Source organism: Camelus dromedarius, chromosome 2, assembly GCF_036321535.1.
Source record: "Camelus dromedarius isolate mCamDro1 chromosome 2, mCamDro1.pat, whole genome shotgun sequence".
In the NCBI taxonomy this organism is placed as follows: Eukaryota; Metazoa; Chordata; class Mammalia; order Artiodactyla; family Camelidae; genus Camelus; species Camelus dromedarius.
This window is the reverse complement of record NC_087437.1, coordinates 4,888,157-4,915,149: the sequence shown is the minus strand read 5'-3', so window position 1 is coordinate 4,915,149 and position 26,993 is coordinate 4,888,157. Positions and strand designations below refer to the sequence as shown.

Here is a 26,993-nt window from a genome sequence, read left to right as displayed (position 1 = left end):
AATCAATCGATCAGTCAGTCAATAAATATTTATAAATAAGGTCTAGAAAAACCTTTCACCCTTAACAAAAAGTAACTCCAAATGGGTCACACACCTGAAAGAATTGTTCAGAACTATAAAATTCCTAGAACACAATAATAGGAGAAAAGCTAGATGATCTTGTGAATCTTGTGTATGTCAGTGTCTTTTTAGACATACACTGTCCTTGTATATCTGTGTATTCAAGGCACAATCCTTGAAAGAGTTAATAAGCTTGACTTCACTAAAATTAAAAACCTATGCTTTGTGAAAGACAATGTTAAGAGAATGAAAAGACAGGCCACAGTACAGGAGAATATATTTGCAAAAAGATAAATCTGGTAAATAACTGTTAACCAAAATATGCAAAGAACGCTGAAAACTCAACAGTAGGAAAACAATCAACCCAATTTGAAAATGAGCCAAAGACTTTATCCGCTTCACCTTTCATTCAGGGAAATGCAAGTTAAAACAAGAATGAGATCCCACTGCATACTTATTAGAATGGCCAAAATCAGGAACACTGACAATACTTAGTTCTGGTGAGGACGTGGGGCAGCAGGAACTCTCAGTCATTGCTCGGTCATTGAAATGCAAAATGGTGCAGCCACTTTGGAAGACAGTTTGGCAGTTTCTCGCTGTCTGTCTGTCTGCTTCTCTCTGTCTCTCTGTCTTTTGATGAAGAAACTGTATTTGGTACCTGTAGAAGAGACAAACAGTGGTGGCTCAAGGACGTGGAGATCTTCTGGGGTCAAAGGCAGAGACTGGCAGTTTTTAAAAGAACTAACCATACTCTTAGCATATGATCCAGTCACCATATTTACCCAAATGAGTCAAAAACTATGTCCACACAAGCACCTAAACATGGATGTTTATAGCCACTTCATTCCTAAGTTCCAAAACTTGGAAGCAACGAAGATGTCCTTCAGCGGGTGGATGGATAACTACACTGTGGCGCTTCAGACAATGGAATATTATTCAGCACTAAAAAGAATGAGCTATCAAGCCGTGAAAAGACATGGAAGAACCTTAAGTGCATATTACTAAGTGAAAGAAACCAGTCTGAAAAGGCTACATACTGTATGATTCCACCTGTATGACATTCTGGAAAAGTTAAAACTATGGAGACAGTAAAAATATGAGGGGTTGGTGGCGGGTGGAGCTGAATGGACAAAGCACATAGAATTTTTAGGGCACTGAAAATACTCTGTGATATCATAATGGTGGATATGTGTCATTAAACGTCTGTCCCAGCCCATAGAACTTACAGCACCAAGGGTGAACCCTGAGGCTCTGGACTAGAGTGATCATGATGCGTCAGAGCAGGTTCGTCAGTGTAACAAATGTGCTGTGCATGTGTAGGGCAGAAGGTACGTGGGAGATCTCTAGACTCTACCCTCACTGTTGCTCTAAACCTAAAACTGCTCTTTTCAAATTTCATTAATTAATTAGTTAATTAGTTAAAATAGACACACAGGGAAAGATGTCTTCCGCTGGACATTGTTTGGGGTGAACTAGCTTGGGACGAGCCTTTACGTTGTAGTTATAACATGGTTGTGGTTGGCAGCAAAGTGGAAACGTAGGATTTTCTGAGAGGTACCTGGATGATGTGCTTGAGTTGCTGAATCAGCTAGCTTCGGCCCTCCTCTGTGTGAGAGTAAATGTTCTTTATTTTTGAAACCATTATAAATTGGTGTTTTTCTGTACTTTAAAATTACACAGGATACAGTTAAAACACTAATTGTAAACATCAATTTTTTGTTTTAAAAGATGGTGTTGCTTTTAAAATCTCACTAATATGTTGAACTAAGAGAATAACTTTTCTCCCTTTTCCCTGCCTTCCTTTCCCTTCCCCAGAATATATTCATAACTGTGTCCTTTTACCGAGATGAGGGAGAAGTCATGTAAAATCTCCCTGTCTGCTGTCATCCAAAGTGATTGTGTCAAAAACTAAACATTTCAAGTTCCTGTAGATTTTGAATTGCGCTACTACTTGACTAATTTTTATCTATCTTGTGAGTTTTGTCTGTGAGTTTGATAAATTCAGGCCAGCAAATTTTTATTGACCATCCATTTCATTGCTCTGACCTTTAAAAAGTTTGGATCACATTTGTTGTTCTGAAGAGATTAGGATTTGTACAGCGTCCCTTGCTGTGTGTAAGGTATATGATTTGAGATGAAATGTTTTTTCTTTTTAGTTTAACCAGCACAATTAGCTCATTATATTGTTTAAAATGTAGCTGATTATTATATATTCACTGGTGAGTTTTCTGGTATACATTTTCTTGTTAAGTGTTTTCAGAAGCTTAGGAGTTTAGACAATTCATACCTCTGCAGAGTCTCTGGTTCTTAAATACAGTTGACCCTTGAGCAACGTGGGGATAAGGGGAACTGACCCCACCCCCCGCTGTGCAGCCGAAAATCCTTGTATAACTTTTGACTCACTTGAAACTAACCACTAATAGCCCACTGTTGACCAGAAGCCTTACTGATAACAAACAGCTGATTAACATATATAATGCATATACTTGTAATATATACTGTATTTTTATAGTAAAGTAAGCTAGAGAAAAGAAAATGTTATTAAGAAAACCATAGGAAGAGACAATACATTTACAGTGCTGTGCAGTACTCAGCAATACTGTTAAGTTTATGGCGTCTGCTTACAGAATGAACCAGCTGTCACCACCTGCATCAGTACCGTCTTGCATGGTACAGAACACTAGATGTTACGCTTATAACCAACACTGGGCATCAACAATGAAAAGAAGCTATGAAAAAGAAATTGGTATTTATTTAGAGAGATAACAGTTCATGCCCTGATACTGAAGAAGCCCCAGTATGATTGCTTTACGGCAGCCTGGTAGTCAGTTGTTTCCCGGTAGCCTAGCCTGTACACTGAGGAAGGAATGATCACGAAATTGTTACGGCATACAACATTATAGTCATATTTGTAGTGTAGTATTGGAAACATTGTTACATTTTTTACACTTGTCTGTTTTGATTGGCTGATAACACAGCTTCCCCAATTACGAGAGGGAGATGAATCCTGTACAGTAACATAATTCTTTGATAGCAAAGTTATAAAACGGTAAGAAAACTAAAACATTATTTATATTAAATATCACTAACCTTATGTCTGAGTAAGGGCAGACTAGTATCTAGATATATTTTGTGCATTCATGACATACCTGGCTTTTTCTTAGTTTTTTCAGTGTATCTAAACTACATGGTTCGTCTGCAAGTTTTCAAATTGTTACAGATCTCCAAAATGTTTTCCAACATGTTTACTGAAAAAAATCGGCAAAATGTGGACCCACGCAAATTCAAACCTATGTTGTTCAAGGACCACTGCGTGTAGAATCCTGGATCTCTGGCTAATGCAGCTTTTCTTAAAGGAACGGAAGGAAGGACAGCTTGCTTATTTCCTGGTCTTTCCTCAGCCCTTCCTTCTCCTTTCTGTGCAGATACAGAGGGACGAAGCTGACGGGCGGGTGGCAGTGACAAGCTAGTGTCGGGGAAGCCCAGCCTCCAGCCTGTGTTGCTGAGCAGTTTCCTTGCAGTAGTTTTGTTTCTTTGAAGATGCCCAAGAGAAGCCACAGCTGGTCAGGCTTTGAACAAAGTGAGATTGAACTGATGGCTTGCTTTTAGTTGGTCAGCTGTCAGTAGAGTGTTCTGGTGAGGAGTCTGAGCGTGGAAGCAGTTTCCTCTTCTTCAAGAACAGTGCATGCTGAACTCCACAAGAATTTTGCAGAGTAGAACAGATGTGTCGAGGGCTTTATACAGTGCCTACCACAGAATGACAATCTCTCCTGAGAAGCCGCTCTCTGCATGTGGTTGCTCTGGGCCCTGCCGTGTTAGTAAATGTGGCTCCTCCAGCTGCTCTGGCTTGATCGGTACACAGGTGAGCGACTAACCAAAGTGCCCCAGCCCCAAAGTGGGTAGCAATCACTGGTCTTTCTCTCTCTCTCTCTCTCTCTCTCTTTTTTTACCCTTCTGATGTGTATAGTTTTCCCATCTCTCAGGATAGTCAATTAAAAGAGCTAAAGCTATTTTTTGGTTTGCTTTTATTTGGGGAGGGTGAATAATTTTTTGCAGTCCTAATCATATGCACAAAATATCTTTTCAGAGTACCACATAAGAATGGTAAGAATAATGTGTATACTTCAGTGAATATGATCAAAAGCTGTGTGATCAAATGAGTTAAGTTTTCTGAGTCTGTTGTATGTACCTAATAATTCTAGTTGGGGTTGTTTTGGAATACTCTGTGGAGGTGTAATGGTTTCTTTAAAAACTGACTTAATACCTAAGAAATATTTTCTTTTTTTTTAATGGGCACCTGGATTTGTGAAATGCCTGGTATGGGGAATTACTGCAGTGTTTTCAGCTGATTGAAATGTTATCTTTATGTTTTTTTATTTTACTTTTGGAAACATGTGGGATCTGATCCTGTCAACCCCTGGTAGATAGTGTCATAATCGGGTAGAGTTGTAGGACCACCAGCAGGTGTTGGAGCATTGCTTGATGTGTTGGGGGGAAACCCACACATGGGAATTGGATTCAGAACCCTTGCATAGTATTGCACTGTGTGTGTGTGTGTGTACAACTCGAAGACCTCTCATCTGCACACTTTCATAACTGGTAATTGATAAGCTAATCGAAGTCTGACAGGGGGAAGCGTCTAAAACAATCTTTAAGCATTTTGCTGTAACAGTGTGTATTTACCAGCCATTTTGGGGGGGAATTGGGCCAGGGCTTTTCCCCCGACAGCGCGAAGTCCCCTGACGGGAGTGCAGTGTTACCTTCCTCGCAGGGACCGTTAGTCTTACCCAGGAAACAGAATATTGGTTCATCATGCAAGTCAGTTAAATGAAGGTTGGTTAAGAGCTGCTTGTGTTTCATAATTTTAGATAAGCATTCCCTTACTGGTGAGTATTTAAATTGTTTCCAGCATTTTGATTTAAGTATCTATAAATGGGTATTTGATACCTTTATCTAAAAAAAAAGAAATTCCTTGAGGTAAAATTCATGTGTATACAGGGATATTCATTTTTTCATTCTAATAAATTTTTCTAAAGGGAATCTTAAATGTTTTATCGAATGATTTTCAATATTTAATTGTAGTAGAGTAGGATAGGTAAAATTTTTCTTTTAAAATTAACCAGTTTGCTGGGATTTCAAAATTTGTAGATACTCACAGGTATACACAGAATAGATAAAGAAGATTATACTGTGTAGCACAGGGAAATATATACAAGATCTTATGGTAGCTCACAGCGAAAAAAAATGTGACAATGAATATATGTATGTTCATGTATAACTGAAAAATTGTGCTCTACACTGGAATTTGACACAACATTGTAAAATGACTATAACTCAATAAAAAATGTTAAGAAAATTAAATTAAATTAACCAATTTGTTCCTTAGTTTTTCCTCTCTACAAATCAGATGAAAGGAATAAAAAGTTCCTGAGTCATATGAAGTACATTAATAGAATTCAAGACACTGAGTCACAGAATTTCAGACAATCTCACACAGATATGACTTGCTCTCCGTGTGTACTGTGTACTGTGTGTGTGTGGTTTATCCTGTGGAATGTGTGTGTTTCTCAGTTTGAGTGGGTCTGACGATACTTAAACATTGTAGGGAAGTTCAATGTGTTAATGATTAACACTGAAAAACTTTAAGCCAAGGATTCTTTTATTAAATCGACTAAGTTAGGACTCAGCTTTGAGTAAGCCTGATATTTTAGTAGTTCTGTGTTAGCTTTTTCAGTGACTCTTTGTTCAGTCATGTCTGTGCAAACCATTTGTTTATTGGGGTTTATATTGGAATAAAAAACATGGTCATGTGGAAGTTAATTGGGGTTAGAGAGACAAGAGCTCTTAGCTGACTTTAAAAAACATTAATAACCATCATACCAGCCTCCCTTTATTTTTGCACCTGTTACTATTATAAGGACAAAAACAGTACCATGAATACATTTAAATTATATGTAGAGCCAGTGATAATTACATGATACACACATCTTTATAAAACCTTTATATACTACAGCTGAACATTTTTGTGATTGCCTATGAATATTTTTAACCCCTCTTTTGACTAGCAGATTTTTTTCCTAATTTATTCTCATTGGCCTGACTATTCTTTCTTAGCACAATTGGGATATTGCCCAACTAGAAAATTATTATGATGTGAAATTTTTCTTTTTTTTTAATCTTGAAAGCTATAATATTATCATAATACAACACAGTATCTATTTAAATAAAATTCTTATTTCTCTTATTTGTCTAGAAGTTAGTGCCCCAAGTTGGCGGGGCAGCTCTGCTCTACAGAATCAGTCAATATCTTTTGCTTAACTGTCTTGTAGGGTATCGGCCTTCCTCTGCATGGTCAGAGCTGGCGCAGCTTCACATCTGCCTTCCAGCCGGTGGGACGTGCTAAAATAAAGCTTTAGTCTAGCTATAGGATGGTTATCTTTTAGGTTGAAGGTGACCTGAAAGTTGTGCCTTTACTTCCACGTCCATGCTAAGTAACAGAATTTCAAGGCATGCTAGGAGTCTGTTCTCTCCCTGGGTGGGTAAATAACCAGGTAAAAATTTATTCCTGTGGACAAAGGGGAAAACGGATAATGGAAAACAACTAACAGTCTGGCTCAAAAGCCAGTATGCAAAAAAACTGGATATAAATTTCAAAATAAGTATTTTTAAATGAATAACTTTCTAAGATGCAGCCAAGTCAGCAACACTGTTGTAACCTTAGATGAGCTATAAACGTGAATTGAATCCCTGAATGCAACATCACTCTGAGATCTTGCTTTTCAAATTGAAGGACGTTGTTTCAGGGAGGGAAGTACACAAAGCCATGAAGTTAGATGTAGCTTCTCCTCCTGAAGGAAGATTTGGAAGACTAAGTTTTTTGGTGGGTTTTTTTTTTTTTTTTTGATACTTACAAAGATAGGAATATATTTTAGTGCCAAAAATGGAATTGGCAGGAACTTTAGGAAAAACCTTAAAGTTGTTTTAAGGGATGATTCCAAATCCCCGGAGATATTTTCTATTTTTGCCACTATGGGTACTTCTGTGGAAATATTTTGATGAGCAAACTTTCTGGTTTGTTAAGGTTTATTTTGTTTAGTTAGATCAACAATTCTAAACTATATAAAATTGTGGGAATACATTGAGGGGGTAGTGGGCAAGTAGTATGAAGTGAAGGAAGTTTGCCTTTATATATCAGCAGCATAGGCTTCTTTATTTAGAGAAAGTCTAAGAAGCTGTTTCTTTGTCATCATAGATTTTTCTTTTATTCTTTGCTGCATTTTATACCATTCTTTTAAGGCCAAAAACATTTTTTTTTTAGGCTTTTCTTCTTATAGCAAGGAAATACTCTGTTAGTGGGACTTGCAGACTAGACTGGAATTATGCAGGTAGTAAGCTGGTAGTTAAATGATGGTTTCTCTTCATTTAAAGTATATTAAAATTAACTTTATATTGAAATTTATGTTCCACCTTTCCTTCTTATCACAGGACAATGAAAAGAGAACTCCACTGCATGCTGCTGCCTATCTTGGAGATGCAGAAATCATTGAATTGCTTATTTTATCTGGTATGGTAAACTCTGTATAGAGCACATCATGCATATTTTGTCATAATTAATATTTATCAAACCTGATTGACTATTTCTTCATATTTGTTTAACAACCTGAAACTTGATTGTTCATTCTAGAAGTACTGACCTCGTCTCAGGTCCCAGGTACATTCTGGGGCTTAAGTACATTAGAAAACAAATCGCTGCCCACGTAGGGCATACACTCTAAAAAGATAAGTAGGCTGAAAATACAAGTAAATTTTACGGCAAGTTAGAAGGAGATAAGTGCTATGGAAAAATGAAGAAGTAGACCAGAATAAGTTGGCCCTCTGTATCTGTGGGTTCAACAGATCAAAATATTGGGAAAAACATTCCAGAATGTTCCAAAAGGCAAAATTTGAATTTGCCATGAACTGGTGACTGTTCACATAACATTACATTGTACTTTACAGCTATTTACATAGCTTTTACATTGAGTTAGGTATTATAAGTGGCCTAATGAGCATTTGAAGTATACAAGAGAATGTGCATTGATTTTATGCAAATACTGTACCATTTTATATGAGACCTGAGCATCTGTGGATTTCGATGTCCACAGAGGGTGGTGGAACCAGTCCCCTCGGATGCTGAGGGACAGCTATAATGGGGTGGGATGAGCATTATATAGGGCTGGGTATTGCACAGAGTTGTCATACAAGGCCTCATTAACCACAGAGTTACTAGGAGACGATCACAGTTCTCCGAGGGGGAGGTGGTGGTGGCTTGGAGCCAGAACAGCAGTGGAGGGGCTAAGAAATGGTATGATTATAGATATATTTTGAAAGTGATGCCAGCAAGACTTATGTCTTTAAAAGGCTTGTATCTAATTCTCTTTGAGGGCATATAAAATATATTTTAGGAAATTGTACTTTTATTTTTAAATTTCTTCTCAACTGTTTAAGACTCCACAATATGAAGTAATGGTAAAACTGTCTCTTAGAGAGTAGCTCCTATTGTGGTCAGACTGCCTGCAGTCCTAAAACAGGCAATCAGAGAGCTTAGAAACATTTCTCTTGTACCCAGATTATCATAGAGGATATTTATTAGGAAAAGATGCACGCGTCTGAGTTGTGCTTGTGTTACCAGATGGCACAGATAGATACAGAGTGCAAGTGGAGAAGTAGCATCATTCCTTTGATATTTGGGAGAAGGAGCACTGAGGAAAATTTTGAGTGAAAATCCTATTAAATAGTAGCCTGAATAGAATTTTGCCATTGTGAATTAATAAAAATTTTTCAAATATAATTTTTATAATAAATTGCATGACTATATAGAGTTATAGTTAAATATGGATCAAGCTAATAAGCTTATATTAGTTTCTTTATGAATAACTCCGTCACTGATGTGCTTCATGGAAAATGTCAGTTCTGTGGATGCTAGCTCGCTTGTTTTCAACTGAAATTGATCAGAGATAAGAACTGAGGAGGTTCAAGGGAAAAATAGTATTTCCTCTTCATTGAGGCATATTCTGCTTAAATGATAAGCCCAGGGCCAGGTGACTTCATAGGTGAATTCTACCGAACGTTTAGAAAAGAGTTGATACCTATACTTCTCAAACTGTTCTAAAAAATTGAAGAGGAAAGAATGTTTCCAAACTCATTCTAAAAGGCCAGGATTACCCTGTTACCAAAACCAGAAAAAGGCACTACCAAAAAAGAAAATTATACTTCAGTTTTCCTGATGAACATAGATGCAAAAATATTTGCTAACAAAATATTAGCAAGCTGAATTCAGCAATACATTAGAAGGATCATAATGCCATGATCAAGTGTGATTTATTCCAAGGATGCTTCAACTTCCACAAATGAGTCAGTGTGATACACTCCTTAACAAAATGAAGCTAAAAATCATAAGATCATCTCAGTAGATGCAGAAAAAGCATTTGACAACATTCAACACCCATTTGTGGTTAAAAGAAAAAAAACTTTCAAGAAAGTAAGTATAGAGGGAACATACCTCAGCATAATAAAGCCCCATGTGACAAGCCCACAGCTAACATCGTATCCAAAGCCAAAAAGCTGAAAGCTTTTCCTCTAAAATCAGGAGCACGGTGAGAATGCCCATTCTTACCACTTTTTCAACATAGGAAAAAGCCCTACCCATGGCAGTTAGGAAAGAAAAAGAAATTAAAAGTGTTCAAATTGTGGAAAGGAAGAAGTAAACTGTCTCTGTTGGCAGATGACATGATATACATAGAAAACTGCAGAGACTCCATCCAAAACCTGTTAGAAAACCAATTCAGTAAAGTTGCAGGCTCCAAAATCAACATACAAAAATTTGTTGTGCTTGTAGATACTAATAACAAACTATCAGAAAGAGAAATTTAAACAGTTCCATTTATAACTACATCAAAAAGAGTAAAATACCTAGGAACAGCTTTAACCAAGAAAGTGAAAGCTCTGTACAGTGGAAACTAATAGACATTGATGAAAGGAAGTAAAGAAGGCACAAAGAAATGGAAAGATACCCTGTGCTTGTGGATTGGAAGAATTAATATTGTTAAAATATCCACACTACCCAAAGCAATCCACAGATTCAGTGCGGTCCCCATCAAAATTCCATTGGCATTTTTCACAGAAGTAAAAAAAAAATCCTAAAATATGTATGGAACCCCAAAGGCCCAAATGGCCAAAGCAGTCTTAAGAAAGAACAGCAAAGGTGCAGGTGTCATGCTTCCTTTCAGTTATATTACAGAGCTATAGTAGTTGAAACAGTAAAGTATTGGCATAAAAACAGACATGTAGATCCATGGGGCAAAAAGCCCAGAAACAAACTCGTTCATTTTATGGTCAGCTAATTTACGACAAAGGACCAAGAACATACAATAGGGAAAGGACTGTCTCTTCAATAAGTGGTGCTGGGAAAACTGGACCTCTGTCTTACCCCTACACAAGCATCAACTCAAAATGGGTTAAAGACTTGAACGTAAGACCAGAAATCATAAAACTCATAGAAGGAAAAAACAAGGGGTAAGCTCTTGTGCATTAGTCTTGGCGATGATATTTTAGATTTGACACCAGAAGCAAAGGAAACAAAGGCAGATATAACCAAGTGGGACTACATCAAACCAAAAGCTTCTGCATGGCAAAGGAAACCAACAAAATGAAAGGGCAGCCTACAGAATGGGAGAAAACAATTTGCAAATTTATTTGCAATACATTTACAAAGTTGATATCCACAATATATAAAGAACTCATACAGCTCAATAGCAAAAAAAACCAGACAAACCAATCTGATTAAAGGTCAGGCAGAAGGGCTCCATTTTTCCAAAGAAGACATAGTTATGGCCAAAATGTACATGATAAGGTGCTTAGCATTGCTGATCATCAGGGAAGTGCAGAGCAAAACCACAAGGAGATATCACCTTACGCTTGTTAGAATGGCTGTCATAAAAAAGACTGGCAATAGGAAGTATTGGCAAAGATGTGGAGAAAAGGGAATTCCTTGTGCTGGGAATATAAATTGGTACAGCCATCACGGAAAAAAGTATGGAGGTTCCTCAAAAAATTGAAAATGAAGCAGCTGTATGATCCAGTGCTTCCACTTCTGTGTGTACATCCAGAGGAAGCAAAATGACCATCTCAAAAAGATACGTGCACTCCCACATTCATTGCAGCATCATTCACAACAGCCAAGACATGGAAACAACCTAAATGTCAACGGATAAATAAAGATGATGTGGTAAATGCATACAGTGGAGTATCATTTGGCCATTAAAAAAAGAAGCAAATCCTGCCATTGGCAACAACATGGATGGACCTTGAGGGCATTATGCTAAATGAAATAAGTCAGACAGAGGCAAATAATTCATGGTCTCACTTATATGTGGAATCTACGAAAACCAAATTCATAGAATAGATTGATGGTTGCCAGGGGTGCCGGTAAGGTAGTGGGGAACTGAATAAAAGTGGTCAGAAGGTACAAACTTCTAACTGTAAGATAGTTCTGAGGGTGTAATGTACAGAATGGTGAGTATAGTTAATACTGTACTGTATATTTGAAAGTTACTAAGAGAGTAGATCTTAAAAGTTCTCATCACAAGAAAAGAAATTAACTGTGAGATGATGGATGTTAACTAAACTTATTGTGGTAATTATTTCTGTGTATATATATATATATATGTGTGTGTGTATCAAATCATTATGTTGTACACCTTAAACTAATATAATGTTATACGTCAATTATATAATAAAACTGGGGGAAAAAATAAACATCACCCAGAATGGTAGTCTTCAAATGGTATATGCAGACTCTTAAGGGTATATAGTGGTGTTTCATGGGTTCTGCTTAAATTTGGTTTGAGGGCCATGGTTGTTGAGGCCCAATTATACACTGATTTACATAACTCCTTATTCCAAACAGCCATATAGTTGTATTGAATGGGTTTATAACTTAGTAAGTTATAAACTAGAATTGAAACTAGGTGTTTGACCTGATCAATTCCCTAGATAAAGAAGAGAATTAAGTACATGAAGGGAAAAGTAGGCAACAAAATGAGGCTGATCTGCTCATAGTTAATAATGAAAACTGTTAGTGTAAAGTTTAGGGTAGGCTCCTGTTCCCCTTCGTGTTGATTACTGGTGACGTGTTACAGTAGTAGTTGGGTTAACCGTACCTAGTGTGATCGGAAGAAAATCAAGCAGTGTGAAATAATCCCCGTTTAGCCCTTGCTTTACATAAAAGTCATGGTATGCTTCAATAAGAACACACAATAAAGTAAATTACTGTAATTTTATATTATAAAAACTACTTGGGTATCCATGGCAAGGTTATTTGTTTGTAAAATCTCTCTCTAAAATGAAAAGTGAAGAATATAAAAAAGTCAGTAGTTCCTTAGAGCCATGTACTCCCTTGTTCATGCTTCAGGTTCTGATTGTTTTCTGATTTACTATTATGAGAAGTTAGGAAGTAATATTCTCTAATTTCACTTTCGTGTTTTCATTGTCAAGAATGATGACTTTAATTATGACTTTTTGTAATCGTTATTCCCACTGTTTTTTCACACACACACCACACCCCGCTTGTCCTTACACATGGCTTTTCTGTTCCCAGGTTTTAATTTTTCTGTGTCTTGGTTGCATAGACACATCATGTAGTTTTTCTTTCTGTATTTTCTGTAAGAGCTCATGGACGATATTCCCTGCTATCTTATTTATTTGAGACTGTTGCCTTCTTTTAATAATTGAAGGGTAGATTAGCTAGTTATAAAATTCTCAATTTATGTTTTTTCCTGTCAACTTTATAGGTATTACTCCACTGTCTTCTAGCACTGAGTAAAAGTCTTGTATCGAGCTCTTATGTGCTTACCATTCCGTCCCCCAGCTCACTCCACTCCTAGTCAGTTCTCCTCTGCCTTCATGCCTGCAGGATTCAGTTCTTTATCCCTGAAATTCATACTGACTTTCCTAGGCTAACTTTGTTGATTAGAGTGTAATTTTGTCTTTGCATTTAGGTTAGGCTGCTTCCTTTTACTTATCCTTCATTATGTCAACAAATATTAAATAAGCATGTCTGCATAGCCGGTGTTATCTAGGTGCTGTGGGTAGAGCAGTGAATGAAATCAGTGAAGTCCCAGCCTTTGTGGAGCTTCTGTTCTAATGGGGAGATAGTAACAGGCTGATGGATAGTTTGTTTTGTGGTGATAATTGCTATGAAAAAATTAAAGGAATAGTAAGTATGTTGGGTGGGGGTCAGTTGCTATTTTATATTGGGTTACCAGGAAAAAATTCAGTGACATTCGAGGAGATAATTGAAGGAAGTAAGGAGGCGAGCCTTGCATATGGTGCAGATATTTAGTGGAAACTGAGAGGAGAGCAGGAGCAGACGCCAGGAGGTGTAGCATGCTTGGAGGCAAGTGAAAAAAAGTCGAAGGAGATAAAGCAAAGGTGGGGAGTTTCCAGGTGAAGACTTGCTTTGGCCCCTAAAGAGATGTGGAAAACCAGTGGTGAGTTTTGGGGTGGGGGACATAGGGTGACCTAGGTTTCTGAAGAGTCACTCTGGCGGGGGAGGGGGTGGCTCGGTGGTGGAACGCATGCTTAGCACGCACGAGGTCCTGGGTCCGATCCCCAGCACCTCCATTAACAACAACAACAAAGATGCACTCTGCCTGTGGCTTCAGATTCTTGACTGCCTTTTAAGACATGTCTGTCCTGCTTTTTTGTTGTTTCTAGGATTTTATCTGTAACTGCTGTATTTCCCTTTTCTCTTTCCTGAGCCCCGCCAGCTCTCATCTCTTTGTGTTGGCTTACCTCTTTCTTGGAGCTCTTCTTTGACATCTCTGTTCAGCTTAATTTCTCTGAAGTTGTGTATAAACAACGGTTCACAAATTCATCCTCTCCTCTCCTTTCCTGGGGTAATTTCTTTCAGATACATGTACCTATTAACTCAGTTTACTGTGCTTTCTTTCGTGTATTTCTGCTCTAGTCCTGTGCTGAATCCCTCACAATTCTTAACACATCATTGAGGAATCTGTTTCCTTCCAGGGCAGCTGTTCACTGAAGAACAGAGCGGGTGGGGCAAGGCACGAGCATCACACCCGTCCATGTCTGCACGTGGCTCTCAGGCCAGGTTTGTTTTCTGTCCATCCCAGTGGCATCGCTCCCTTAGTCTCCACATCCTGCAGAGCTGGGGTGGCCCGGCAGCTCCTTGCATCTCAGGTTCTTAGGCAGTGACTCAATGGTGATGGGCTCCAGCCCTCCCTCTCCAGCAGCTCGGTCCCCCCTGTAGCACAGTCTCACCTTGTTCTGTGTTATGAAGGGAGCTTCTCCTGTGGATGACTTGTAAGATCATCTGAAGATCTCTTGGATGGGGAGGCGAGGCACACAGGCATACTCTTTTAGACAACTCGGTAGCCTTCCCAGGACCCGGGAAAGCTTCATTCAGCATCCTTCATTTTGGTACAGATTTCACTGTATCTGTTAGACATTCATAGTTTGATTAGTGGTTGTAACTGTTTTCTTGTATTGAAGATGGCATTCCTTCACAATCTTTTTTATATTTTGATGCGCTTTTCTTTTTTTAAGGGTGAAACTACTTATTCCCTCTAACCTAAGCTAAATTCATTAGAAATCAAATATTTATACATGGTGTATCTTCAAGATTTATGGATGAGGCATATAACTTTTGACATGTAGTATGTAATCAAACAAGTGACTCCTTCCACAGAATCTATAGCAACACCGGAGTCTGGTAGAATTAGTTTACAGTTATTATTGAACGAGGCAAAATACTAGAGCAGTGAGTGCTTGCTGTGTCTCAGGTGTTGTGTTAAATTTACTTTCATTTATGATCCCATTTTGTCTTCTTAACTCAGTGAAGGTATATTATTATAGACCAAGGAAATGAAAGCATTTAGAGATGAAGGTTGTACTGCTCAGAAAAGCTAGAGCCAGCATGCAGACCCCGGCTGTGTGACTACAGAGTTCCGTGTTTCTAACCCTGCTGTGGTCTGAGCCCCTCTGCCCCCACTATGGTCTACCCGCTCCGCCACCCCACCCCACACCTACTTAGCATTTAGTAACAGTTGTGTAGGCAGTGACTTTTGTTAAAGAACTTCTGTTTTAAGGACTAGATTTTTCTGGCTACCTACGTATGGATACTTTTATGGGAGCTATCCATTTAATGTTTGAATTTAAAACTACAGATTTACCGGTACCTCAGGCTGTTTCCAGCATGTGTTGGGTAGTGAAAAACAGTGTTGTGTGTTAGTCAGAAATCCATTTGATTGGCCTTTTTCAGCAAATTAAGTTCTTAATAAGGAAATATGAATGTTTCTGGTTTTAAGAATTGGACCTAAGGTATGTGACCCTTGAAAGCCTCCAGTGCTGATGTGTTAGTTTGCTGGGGATGCCAACAAGTTAGCACACGTTGAGTGACTTAAGCCACAGAAGTTTATTTTCTCACAGTTCTGGAGGCCGGAGTCCAAGGTCAAGGTGTTGGCAGGGTCAGTTGCTCCTGAGAGCTGTGGGAGAAGGAGCTGTTCTAGGATTTTCTCCTTGGCTTGTAAGTGACCACCTTCTCCTTATATCTTTCATCTGTTCATGTCAGTGTCCAAATTTCTTCTGTTCTTAAAGATCCAGTTGTACTGGATTCGGGCCCACCCTAAAAAATCCTCATTTCAATTTAGTTACCTCTGTGAAGATCTTATCTCCAAATAAGGTTGCATTTTGAGGTGCTGGGGTTAGGACTTCAACATATGAATTTGATGGTGCGGACACAGTTCAGTCCCAGCATCCAGTGTCCATTACCACCCTCTGAAGTGATAAAGTGCACCAGCTAGGGGTTTTTTGGGGGGTGAGGAGGAGTGGTAATCCAGCATCACAAGTGGGAAAGTGGAAATGTAATTGCTTTGTGCTCCTTCTCCCAACCTGAAAACAGTCTGAAGCTTTGGCCACTGCTTTTGGTAGTCAGCCGAGGGAAAGCGTTCTCTGCAGCTTGAGGAGATGCTTAACGTGCTTGGCGCCTGGCCCAGCTCGCTGGGTGTGGATTCTCCTCTGCGGCTTAGGAGCAGAGAAGAGAGCTATTCCCTGCAGGCAGAAGTTTTAGAAAATTATTAGCGGGACTGTAATTACTACAAACACATAGGAAAATGGTGTCAACTCTCAAGTACATATCCTGTGTCAGAGGTCACAAGACTTTGAACGTCAGAGGTCGCACAGACGCTAGCAGCTGCTCAGCCCCCCTCCCATGTGGAGGCTGCGTGTGAGCACGTGCGGGGAGAGGGCAGCTGTGCTGCAGCATGGCTTTATTTGCAGAGTAGGTGGCTGGCACCCTGTGGGCTGTGGTTTGGAGAGCCCCAGTATTGATTCCCTATTTAAGGTTAAATTAGGGCAAGGTATTTATTATGCATGAAATAATTTATTCTGAGTATTTCTAAATAGCTTGGAGTGTTATAACTGGAAATGGGTCTTAGAGGTCATTCACCACAACTCTTGTCTTACTGACAACTGAGATTCAGAAATCAACAGATTGGCAGGTACTGGTGGGGGTGAGATTAGGGAGAAGACAGGTGCATCGGTCGTCCCTCAGAATGAGGACTGGAGTCAGATGGGAGCCCCCCTCGACAAGGACACGCGTGCGCCTCAGGCTGATGTACGCAAACCAGACTTTATTTTTTTATTAATTACTTTCTGTTTTACCTCCTCATGACTTAGGCATGTATCTAATCTGGAAACCTTACCTTAAATATCTTTTTTCTTAAAAAAAAAAAAAACTATTGTTTCGGAGTACATTTACATGTGTGAATTAGTAAATGAAAGCGTTGGGTGAAAGGAGGCAGGTTATTTGAGTTTTTCTGTATAATCTCAACTGTGGTGTCGGGTGGACACAACCAGCCTGTTTGGGTGACCCTGCGGTTGATTTCTGCCTTGTTCGTTTTCTTGTTTTAACATGTTAGAAACCTATAATCACATCTCTACTCTGGGAAGGAGAATCCAAATGTAGATGTTTCCTGTGGAATAAGTTGTGGCTGCTTATTTATCATAAGGGAGAGCTCAGCTGATCTCTCTGGATTTGTGGGGAAAGGCAGTGAAGGAAGTATTTGACTTACACAGTTGGGCAGAAGAACCTTGGATTGAACGAGATACACTCCTCGCGATGAATGGTTTTCTGTAATGTTGGGTCGCGGTGGTTGTCAGTGACATCAGCTTCAAAGTGCCATCTTTACTGTCTTGGGCTTCTGAGTGGGACTCCTATCACAGGGCCTCCAGTAACCTGGTGTGACACTTGACGTGGCCCTGCTGTTTTGTTTTCTGTTTTAATGATTAGGAAATAGTAAAGAAATTAATCTTTTCTTGATGACTTAGTCATCCTTCTATGCACTGCCAGGTAGAGGGCACCTGCTGATGCCACCGGAGCTGGCACATTTGGTTTTACTTCGCTGTGCGAGGACTGTTTTGTATTTTAAGTAGATAGGGTTTCTTTCTTTCCTTTCCCTTCCTTCCTCCCTTCCACCTCCCCCTCCTCTTCATCTTCCCCTCCCCTCTTCCTCCCCCTCCTCTTTCCCTCCCCTCTTCCTCCCCTCTGTCTTCCCCTCCCCTTCTCTAGCTCTCCCTCCCTCCTTCCGTCTTCCTGTCTCATCTCCACTCTTAGTCCTATGTCTAGCTTTCAGCCGTTGGATTAGTTAACTTTACCCTGGAAATGCCTTTTCTGTTACTGTAATGGCTTGTAGTTGGTGTTTATGGACATGTAGCTAATTTTGGAGCTCTGTGTGTGCGACAGAAGTCTGGTTACCCTCAGAGACTCCACATGAGATGAGCCTTGGTAGCCTGGATATCTGACGTGCGCTGCGTGTTTACTGCCCTTAAGCCATTTTTTCATTTTACAGCCAGCGTCTGCTCTTTTAGCGGGCATTGGTGTGCCGTGTCTGTTAATATATAATGCACGTACTAATTCACCCATGTGGCAGGGGAGATACTTGTATTGTGCTCAGAGAGAGAGCCCAGCCGTTTCTCACCTGCTTGCCCTTTCACTTCCAAGGAATTAAGCTATTTGATTAGTGTTATTAGAAGAAAGATGATTTAATGAAATATGAGTGTCTTGTGAGAAAGGTTGTGATCAGATGTCTAAAATCCCACTGCTGATCTTCCAGCAGATAAGTATCTTCAGAATCTGAAAAGAACAGTCCAAAGTTTTTATCCCATTATCTACTTGTTGCAAGTAGCAGCATGATGTGTCCTCATGAAGCATGAAGCCATTGGTGGACTCTTGGTTGTAGTCACCTATGTTTTGATGAAATTAACTGTGATTTTGTTATTAAAAGTAAAGAGAAAGAAAGACTACTTAATTAATTATTGTAACTTAAAATGGAAGAATGAAGCCAGCAGAGTTTTTGCTTTGGGCTGCCAAATGCACTGTGAAGATTAGACTTCCCTCCTTCAGTTGTCTGTCTGATAATCCGTATCCACAAGAAAGACAGACTGTCCTTACCCTCTTGCTCCTTTTAATTTTTTTCTTTGCACTTGAAGCCAAATTCTTGGACTGTTTTTTGTGACCGCTCCTTTTATTTCCTCTTAAATACAGTTCACTTTTTGAAGATGCGGTGTTTCCTTTTCATTTCAGAGTTGAAGTATGCGTATGTTCACAGGTGCACAGCCCCAGTGGAGCTGCCTTCAGTCCTGTCCCCTGTCACACCAGCCGCTCCTCCCTGCCCCCACCACCAGCACACACACACACACACACAGGCAGCCGCTGCTCCCAGTGTCTCAGCTTTCCTGAGGATTTCCTTTTTCTGCGTAAAAGTAAAGAATAACATTCATACAGTTCTTACTTGCTGCTCTTTTTACTTTTTATTGCTCGGATCTTTGCCAGCGCATAGAGATCATCCTCATTTTGGGGACAGCTGCACTGTGCTTCCTTGTCTGTTAATAACCTTGAATCAGACGCTGACCCTGCCCAGGTCGGAGGCTGGCCATCAGGCCTCAGTCTTCTCTCCCCTTGTCTTTCCAGTGTGCTTCTCACTTCTGAGTGTCTGTGTCGCTGCCCTTCAGGCCTTGGTGCCAGGACTTGCCCTCCTGCTGTGCACGTAGGTACAGGCTCACAGAAAGAGGTGCAGGTGCTCTAGAGAACCGTTGAAGTTCCAAGCGACGGGGGTGGAGAAGGAAGGAGCCCAGCCTCCCTGGGGCCCGGCCTTCTGACCCGTGAGCACGTCAGGCGCTGGGCTGACTGTGCCTCGCACCCAGCACGAACGCTGGCCTCGCCGTCATCAGGCAGCCTGTGTTGTCACCGTCCGGTCTCCGCAGGGCCTGGCGGGGAGTTGTGCAGATGTGTATTACGTGTACAGACCACTCTCTCTACCTGATTCTGTATTTTGCTGAATCCCTTTGTTTCACCCAAAGCCTTAGGCCACCTTGAAAGCTCTCCTACTGGTTCGTGATTCTTTGAGTGTCCTCACCGTCCCTGCCCACGGAGAGTTCTGCTCTCAAATTTCAGCTGCTGCCTTTGTGGACAGTCCTACACCTGCATTTCATTCCTTTTCTCTCATGTTGAGGACTTTTAAAGTCTACCTGTAACATATGTGTGCTGTGTGTGTACCAGTACGTTGGTTATGTGTTAATCTTTGTAACAGTATTAGGAGATGCGTCTTGTATGTGAAGAAACAGGTTCAGAGGGATCACACAGCCAGTTAGGGACCTGCAGCTAGTCTCTGTGGGGGCCATAACTTGGACTCACTGCACTTGAATATTCCCTAGAACCTCACAAAGCAGAGAATGTGTGAACAGTAGGTCGTCTGAGTCTGTCCTTGGTGCGGGCTAGAGTTGGCTGACGTTGAGCAGCTTCTGCAGCTGCATTTCATCATCTAGAAAGTAAGGAGATTGGACTAGGTATCTGAAGCCTCTGCCCACTGCTAGTTACGGTTCTAGGTGGAAGTCTAGGATTGCCTGCAGTGCCCTTCTGAGGGCCGGGGCCGTTTCTGCTTACAGGGGTCCTACAGTGAGTGCGCTGCTTCTGTTTGGTTCAGATTTAAGCATGAAACCAGTGGATTTTACCTAGGCGATAGATCCCCCCTCAAATTATGTAATACACTTTTTGTTTTAGGAGGTGTATTTCCATTTTACTAAGGATAGGTTTTGTCCATTGGCTTATGATTTTTAAAAAACTGTACATAGTTGATTTGTTTTTGTCATTTTTTAAAAATTATTACATCTTGGAACCTGAAAAGACATGGCGTTGGTTTCTTTCTTTCTTTCTTAACTTTTTGTCCCTTAGTTTATAGTCATTGTTTCTGTTTAATAAAATAACTCTATAGTACCAATGCATTTTTAATCATCAGTGGAAAACTGTTTTCTTATTATTACGTTGCTTCATGACATGATGCATTAATTAGTAAAGAAATACAATGAAGGCTTTGTAATAGTCAATGTTTTGTGTCTAAGTATTCCTGTTCATTTAAGTATCTGAGTTTTTAACATACATTCTCAAGTGGAGTCTGATTTTCACATCGGATATGCTCTGTATAAAGGTGGCTTTTCTAGCCTATTATAAAATGATGTTTATTTGATTCTTAATAAAAAGAGCTAATACCTTATTGGGTAATTACATCAATTAAAAAGGATAATTTTGTTTTATAATTTAAGGGTCATTTATTAGCAGAAAATATAAAAAAGTGCAGTACTACTTTTTCAGTTGTTATTCATCCAATTTGGACTATATGTAACTATTATTTCAAGAGATTTACTTAAAATATTTTATGCAAAATATTTCAATTTATTTTTTTCTTCTTGTTGCAGGAGCTAGAGTTAATGCCAAAGACAGCAAATGGTTGACACCTTTACACAGAGCAGTTGCATCTTGTAGTGAGGTATGAAATTTCTCTCAGTAAATATATTGTATATGAAATCATTAAGTAGGCCTGCCTGTGAGCCCATATTCAAGTTCTCTATTTTCAAAAAAGGAAAAAACAACTGAAAATACCTAGACTGGTCATTTTTTTACTTTGGAATTTGTACAAACCAAGTTAATTGCTCCATTTCCCTTTTCTGACTAAGGCCTCGTAGAGCTTCTAAAGTAGCAGAGAACTGAAGGCACTCCTTCTACACTTCCTACAAGAGAGAAATTATTTTTCTATTGTATAAATTCTTCATGGCTTTTCTCTACTGGTTCACAGTAGCCCTAATAGATGTGTCACAGAGGTTCTGCTGGTTGCGATTGAGAGAGAGTTTCAGCAGCGTGTAAAGACTAATTGAAATATCAAGCACTGAAATGAGCTTCGGAAACATTGCTTGATCTCACATTTTGCCACTTCTAAATGTATAACCTTAAAATACGTTAGGTGTCGTGTGAGGAAGAACAATTCCTCATTTCTGGTATAGTTATAATCCTGTGTGTTGTTTGCTCTTCAAGACAAGTGACGTTTCTGGAGACCGTTCATCTTTATCTTTCATATCTTCCAGTCCTCATGACATCCTGGTAGGTTAGATGTTTTCAGGGAACTGTGTAGTTAATGATTTGCCAGAAACGACTTAGCTGTTGAGTGGTAGAGATGAGACAAAAACGTGGACCCTTTTTTTTTCTGTCACTTTACCACCTTTCTAAAATGGATGGGGGCTTTTTACAAATGCATTGTGCCCAAAGCTCCCCTTTTACCTCTTAAAATAATGATGCTTATTGAAAATTTGTTTAAATAATTTAAAATATAAAAGTGTGTGACTGTATAAATTTAACGTTTTCTTTAGTTAGCCACATGGTAGGAGACAAGGAAGTGTAGCTACTGGTCCTTCTCCCCATCTTGGGACCCAGTAGCTCTGCAGAAGGAGAGGGAACGCTCGGGCCTCAGGAGGGGTTTCCTTGAGAAACCGGGGGAACGCCTGTCTCTTCATCCTCCCTTGTAGTCCTTATTGTGAGGCACAACTGGAGCCCAGAACAGGAGCTGGGCAGGTGCAGAGACGTGGAGCAGAGGAGGGCTGGCAGGGACTGCAGACCCTGCAGCCCGTTAGCTGGAAGCCCCAGTCGGGGCAAGAGGGGAGGTGGCAGGAGTCCCTGGTGATGAACTGCGGGACTTGGAGAAACTGCCTTCAGATGTCACCTGCCACTTTCTGGCTGTGTGATCTTGGGCAGCTCTGGGAATCCCGAAAACTAAGGCATTAACCAGAAACCTGGGAACTCTGAAATTCGTGAGTGAGTCATACTTACCTATTTTTTGGTATGACTCTTAGGAATATGACTTAAATTTAGTAGAGTTTTGCCAAATTAAATCATTAGAAAGCACACTTTATATATTTACAGAAACAGAGCAAAAATTCTTAAAGAAAATAATTATGTTAGAGGCAGATTGCAAGTTCTGCTCAGAGACCTGATTGCTGATTTTTAAAAACTATGTCCTTAGCCTGAACTTAAGGGCCAGCTGTGGGCTAGAAGGCAGTGGACCCCAATACGTTTAAGTTTCAACTTTTCAGCCTTAAATTAAGTTTAGGCTTTTCATCTTAAAAATTACTCAGCTACTTAGTAGGATAATCTTCTGTAGGATTATGAGAAACAACCATAAAATATGACCATTCTATAAAAATATAACTTCTGTAAACCCTGATCCCTGGGGATTATTTTTCTTTTAAAAAGAAAATCTCATAATTAGCAAAACTGCTAGGAAACTTAGTCAAGGTTATCGGTTTCACTGGTGTTCTTTTCATGATTCCTGTTCCATCCTGAGAGTGAAAGAGAGCTGTACACACTTCATTTAATAAAAAACATAACCACAGAGGAATATGTAAAAGGCAAAACTTTAGATAGCTTTTGTTTTATGTTTTGAGATACCATGAGAGGAGTAAGCCCTACGGAAGATTGGAGTGTCTTCTCAATTCTCCCAGGGACAGAGATGGTAACATCATTGCAGACACGTCGTGGGGACGTTAACTCATCACAGACAGCAGATGTCTTAAGGCTTAGTTTCTTCACTGAACTCGGGTTGAGAAAGACTGCCTCGGGTTAACTGTCCCAAGCCCCCAGCTCTCCTGCAGTCACGTGGTTCCCACACACCCAGCCGGACACCCAGCCGGTCGTGTTGCCCGGCTCTCTTGTCCTTTTTCCACCACTGATTTGTGACTGTCATTCTCCCAGGGGAGCATAAAATTCAACTCTCTGTAAATGCTGAGTATTCTTCTGAATAAATCAGTTTCTGAGTATTAGAGCTTTTTGTGTTTGTTGTTTTTTTTTTTAAGAAGCCACATCACACTACATCCTCTGAAAGATAGGTTTTTTTTTTTTTAAATACCTCAACTCCAGGAATTAACATTTTAGTTAGATGTCGATAATTGAGTTTAAAATACGCTACCACGTGAGACATTAGTGGTCCATTGCAACATGGTGGTTATTTGCAAATGTATTAGCCTTTTTCTTCCTGTGTCTGACCCCAAGCTATGAATAGATACTCTCTGGATACGATTGTTTAACCTTTTGTCATCGCCACATCCCCGTATTTCGTAGTCTTATGTAGATCAATGTCAGAGGATAATTGCTCGAATGGTTTTGTCAAGGCACACCTGCAGCATTTCTTACATGTACATACCCTCTGATAATGGAAAAATTGGGATCAAGGTTACTCTGGTAATATTGTCATTAGTGACACTAGGTGTACCGTTGATTATCCCTACATTAATGTTTTTCTAAATGCTTTTAATGTGTTCATAATAAAACCTAGAATTTTACTAAGTTATAACGTCAGGCTTATTGGTTTGTAATTTCCAGAAATTCACCCTTTTTGGTGTGTTTTTATGTCTCCTATCTTTACAGATTTCTTGAATTTTCTTTAAGTTTTCAAAGATCACTGTTACTGTGATATGGCACTAACTTCTGAGTGGTAGATGGTGGGTGTATTAGTCAGGTTGGGCTGTCGTAACAAAATACCATAGACTGGGTGATTTAAACAGCAGAAATTCATTTTCTCACAGTCTGGAGGCTAGAAGTCCCAGGTCAAGGCCCAGCAGGGTCATTTTCTGATGAGGACGCTTTCTGGCTTGCAGACAGCTGCCTTCTCGCTGTGTCTTCACATGGTGGAGAGAGAGGAGGGGGAGTCTCTCCTCCTCGTCTTAAGAAGCCACCAGTCGTGTCAGGTTAGGGCCCCTCCCTTACGGTCTCATTTAGCTTTACCTCCTCAAGACCCTCTCTACAAATACAGTCACACTGGGGGACTGGGGCTTCCGTATATGGATTATAGGGGTACACAGTTAGTCCCCAGCAGTGGGGTTGGGGTCGTTGTGTGTAAATGGCTCCCTCGGGTGTCGTCTTGCCCTCCCTCAACCGTAAAATGGATTTATTCTTGCTTTTCTGGGAAACAAAAGAATAGTTTTGATTTTTCTGTTCTTGCTAATGGAACATAAATATTCCACACCTTTCAGAAACTTTAAGCTGTGCATTGTGAATTCTAGAGTGAGAGTAATTAAGGCAAGCCTGGCATCCATAGTATGATTTGTTTGCCCAGTTTACCCAATTATATGTTCTTCGTTTTGTTTTTAATTATTTTCAGGTACATCTGTTAACATCCCTGCTGACACTTCCTACTGTGGTGTTAGTTTTATCCCCGAAGTCACGGTACACCCTCTTGGGGATGAGGCTGGAGAATTCTGGTAGTGTTTGTGTTTGTACCTTGTTCTCCATAATTTTGAGTACATATTCCTCTATTTTCCCCCCGTATTCCTTTTTTTTTAAATTGACGTATGATTTATAGTAAAATGCACAGATTTTTAAGTGCGTAGTCTGAGTTTTGGCAGAGGTATCCACCCATGTAAGCTTTCCCCACTCGAGAGGTAGAAGATTCCATCACTGCAGCAAGTTCCCTTACGTCTCTTTTCAGTCAGTCCCCAGAGGCAGCCACTGTTCTGATTTCTCTCACAATTGGGTAACTTTGCCTATTCTAGACTTTTATGAAAATGGGATCATAACAGTACTCTGTGTCTTGACTTAACGTTCGTCCGTATTGTTCTGCGCCTTAACGGTTGGCTCCTTTTCTGTTGCAAGTAGTGTTTCATGTATGGACGTATGGCAGTTTATCTGTTTCCCTGTAGGTGAACACGTACATTTCTTGGTTTTGACTCTTATGAATAAACAAAGCTGCCGTGAACATTCTTAGATGGGTCTTTTAAACTCTCTCATGGGTAAATAGCCGGAGTGGGGTTGGGGTGTAGGACAGGCCTCCGTGTGTCCTTGATTAGCTACTTAGCAGGTCGATAGACTGGTGGACATCCCTCCAGTCTGGCCGGGCTTGTGCTGTTTCTCATATTTCAAACAGTTCCAATTACTTTTCATTTCAAAGGCTTTAAAGGCTATGTGTGAATCATGAATAATTCAGTCTTCTTGCTGCTTTGCGTATTTATGGTTATTTTAACCTTTTGAATGCTTGTCATGCACATCAGCTTCCTTTGCAGCAGCCCTGAGATGAGTGGTGGGCAGGTGGTGTTTCCCCTCTTGGCTGAAAAGAGAACCAAGGATCAGTTTTACTAGACTAGGAAAGTTACGCCTTGTAAACGACAGAACTGAGATGATTCTGTTCTGGTTCTGGTGCTTTTCGTTTCATGTGTTGTTTGTTGTTCATCTGCCAAAAACTGGAGTATCACTGTAAGGGGGAAATTTTTGCTAAGTCATTTCTGATTATATTGCTTAATATTGATGGCTTACTGGATTCCTTGCGAGCTTGCCCTGAGTCCAGTTTGTGGGTATGTTGTGAAGTTCTCCTTGTCCTTCTGAGAGGCCAGTTCCTTTGAACAGGAAACTCTTAATTTGCCTTGTTTACACCGACTTTCCCACCAGGCAGCGTCACAGCGAAGGCTTAACTCTCTCCCTCCCTCTCTCCCTCTCTCTCTCTCTCCTCTCTCTCCTCTCTCTCCTCTCTCTCTCTCTCTCTCCCCTCTCTCTCTCCTCTCTCTCTCTCTCTCTCTCTTTCCCCCCCTCCCTCTCTCTCTCCCTCCCTCTCTTTCTCGCTCTCTCTCTCATGAACTAGATGCTAGTGACTTTTCATTTTGTAAAATATACCTTGTGTAACACTTTAGGAAATAGTATGCTTTACATTTTTATATATTTAATAGCAAAACGATAAATCTACTTTTTAAAGCTCTTGAAAGTATAAATAATCATATCTCACCATCTAGAAAAAAAGAAATAATGAATGTGTTTGAAGAACATTCGTCAGTTTTTCTTCTTGTACATTTTGATGAATATTGTTATGCCTTTAATTGGAGGATGGAAAGGGGAACGTTTTATCTTGATGCATCTTACATAGCTCTGACTACTGCCTTCAGTTCAGAGTATTTTGTTTTCTGGCTTATTTATAGCAGGTTCTACTAGAACCGTATTTCCCCAATAAATTTTATATATATATATATATATATGTGCAGTTTCTAAACCTGTCAGCTCATTTGTCTTGATTAATTTATGTCTTCGTATGTTTTAGGAAGCAGTTCAGGTACTTTTGAAGCATTCTGCAGATGTGAACGCTCGAGACAAAAACTGGCAAACCCCTTTACACATAGCAGCTGCTAATAAAGCTGTCAAGTGCGCGGAAGCTTTGGTGCCCCTGCTGAGTAACGTAAACGTGTCCGATCGAGCAGGGAGGACTGCACTGCATCATGCAGCTTTCAGCGGACACGGAGAGGTAGGTGGTGTCCAGGTAGACGATGATTCTCTCCCTGCACCGCCCCCCACGCCGTTTATTAATGAGCTTGCCTTTTTTAGCCATTCATCAGTCCGCAGTAAAAGCAAACAAAAATACCTATCTTGCTAATTTTTATCTAGTTTTGCCTTTAGCAAATCCTCAGACGTCTTTTCATGTTCATTCATGACACAGCTTTCTCAGATTGAGAAATTGATCAAATTCAGCCTCTGCACTTGAATTTCATGGTCACCCTGGGGAGACAAAGGAGAAGGC

At 40.0% G+C, this 26,993-nt stretch overlaps 1 protein-coding gene across 12 annotated transcripts in view; it reads left to right on the top strand.

The window, feature by feature from the left end:
* Window positions 1-26,993, top strand: part of ANKRD28 (ankyrin repeat domain 28) — a 156,435-nt gene that overhangs the window by 83,136 nt on the left and 46,306 nt on the right. For 7 of the 12 annotated variants that reach the window (XR_010382871.1, XM_031467723.2, XM_031467776.2 and 4 more), the window contains 3 exons: window positions 7,546-7,624; window positions 20,872-20,942; window positions 26,520-26,720. Coding sequence is in view for 11 of the 12 variants with exons in the window: in XM_031467723.2 (XP_031323583.1) it covers window positions 7,546-7,624; window positions 20,872-20,942; window positions 26,520-26,720 (351 nt within the window). In the remaining variant the exon portion in view is untranslated. Of the gene's footprint in view, window positions 1-3,439; window positions 3,923-7,545; window positions 7,625-20,871; window positions 20,943-26,519; window positions 26,721-26,993 lie in introns of those variants that run through there. The other 5 variants (XM_031468010.2, XM_031468052.2, XM_064490869.1 and 2 more) reach the window with 3 other exon arrangements.